We start from the raw sequence: 2135 nt of genomic DNA on the forward strand, positions 1-2135 counted from the left end.
ACACCATAGTAATGTTCAGTAAAGTAAGTTCAAGTATATCTGTGTACACATGCCAACCTAATGACATATCTATTGTTTTCTTATTAACTTTCAACTTATGTGTGAAAGATTTGCACATTTTAAAGATCCAGCCCTTTAAAAGGGGAAATCTAGCCGTGCTATTAGTTTAGCAAAAATTCACCTGCATGTACATCTTTTAAAATGCTTTGAATGACTGACTTTGATTCATTTATTTCTTTATTTATTTATTTTGATTACTCATCCTGGAAACACAGTGAACCTAGCTTATATTTGTTGATAAGCTTTATGATACTGACCCTGATTTCTTTTGTTTTTATGCAGTAAATGATTGGGTTGACTAGAGATGGGATAATGTTCTGGACTATAGCTGCCAAACTACGCACTTGTTCAGAAAAACCTGGTACTGCATAAGATACTAAAACTAAGGCTATAATGAGGTAAAATACACTTATGACAAGAGGGTGGCTGGCACAAGTAGAAAAGGCTTTCCTCTGACCCTCGAATGAGCTGATTCTGAGTACAGCAGAAATTATCTTTCCATAGGAAAACAGAACAAGAAACAACTGAACTGAGATTATAATTAATGATATGATCTTATCAGATGCATTCTGGATTGTGACATCAGTACATGCTAACAAAATAATAGATGAATAATCACAGCAAAAATATTCAATTCTTTTTGGTCCACAGAAAGAAGCAGTGAGTACAAAGTATACATACGGTGCACCCCTCATGATTCCTATTGTCCAACATAGAGCAGATAATGCAAAAGCATAGTTTGTGGTCATGATAGTGGCATAATGCAATGGGTTACATATGGCCTGGTAACGATCATAGGCCATGGCCACTAAGGTAAAACTTTCTGTAATTAAAAGAGAGAGATAAAAATACATCTGCATAATGCAAGGACCAAAAGCAATTGTACCATTTTCTACTATTAAAAAATAAAGCATCTCTGGGATGGTAACAGAAGGAATAAGGATGTCCAAGATGGCCAGGTTGCAGATAAACAGGTACATTGGGGATTGCAGAGTGTGGTCAAGCTTTATTGCAAGAAGGAAGAAAAAGTTTTCTATAAGTGTAATGATATATATTGCTAGAAAAAATACAAATAGAGTCATCCGTATTTCCATTTCTTGAAGGCCAGGAATTCCAACAAAAACAAAATGCATGGCAGAAGCATCTGTATAATTCCAGTCTGTCATGTTACCAGTTTTATTCTCCTAAAAGAAAAAAATAGTCATAATTAATTAATTAATTAATAATACCTCACCATCAGCAGCCATTTGTAAACAAGTAAAATGGACATCTGTGTACTTCTTAACACTGTAAACTTTAGTTTGCACAGTCTATATATGTAACATATGCATATTCAAGTTTGAGATATTAAATTGAGGGTCCATTATCCGAATTGGTACTTTCTATAATGAATGTAAATGATCCCATTGCACTTATCAAAAAGAGTAAGGGTCCTTTACTTATATACACATATTTACACACACACACACACACACACACATATACAGATCCCCTTTTGAAGCTTGAAATCCCATATAATCAAAACTCATTTTGTCAAGATGAAAATCCTGAAACCTTGAATACCCAAACAGCAAATTTTTCCCAGGGTAAATAAACACTTGCCCAACATGCCTTTTTCTCCACAGTTGTGCAATCCCAGAGTTGGTATATATAGTTAGGGGTGTGAGGGCATAAACTCCCACCTAGGTAGGTTTTAATTACCCTGGAAAAATTTAGCTGTTCTGGTATTCAAAGTTTCATAATTTTTGTCTCGCAAAAATGAGTTTTGATTATATGGGATTTTAAGGTTTAGAACTCGATCCATATATACATATTTACAAATGTATACAATCATTTTGTGATTTTCATATTACACACATCAAACTTGCCATTCACATATTTTTATATAGACACTCACTCCTTTTTTCCATAACCATAACTAATTTTCTTTAATATTAGTGACAATATCCAGTTTTCATTAAACATGATTTCATTAATTCTTTCATTCCATAATATCCAAGCTACATAACACACTTTCTTGCCTTAGTCTACTTTCATTTTTGTTTATATTCTCATAATATCCATATTTACTCATA

The 2135-nt window shown here is 33.3% G+C and overlaps 1 protein-coding gene across 1 annotated transcript; it reads right to left on the bottom strand.

Annotated features, from left to right (window-relative positions):
* Positions 1 to 254: 254 nt before the first annotated feature.
* On the bottom strand, positions 255 to 1226 carry LOC122810749 (olfactory receptor 6B1-like). Its single transcript, XM_044082311.1, has one exon. The coding sequence runs from the start codon at positions 1224 to 1226 to the stop codon at positions 255 to 257; it is 972 nt and encodes a 323-aa protein (XP_043938246.1).
* Between the last annotated feature and the right edge of the window lie 909 nt (positions 1227 to 2135).

Source organism: Protopterus annectens, chromosome 9.part0 (assembly GCF_019279795.1).
Source record: "Protopterus annectens isolate FY-2018-M chromosome 9.part0, PAN1.0, whole genome shotgun sequence".
NCBI classification, from domain to species: domain Eukaryota; kingdom Metazoa; phylum Chordata; order Ceratodontiformes; family Protopteridae; genus Protopterus; species Protopterus annectens.

What these genes read in the sequence shown, in the direction of transcription:
- LOC122810749 (XM_044082311.1), bottom strand. Translation starts at nt 1,226, where the DNA reads ATGACAGACTGGAATTATACAGATGCTTCTGCCATGCATTTTGTTTTT.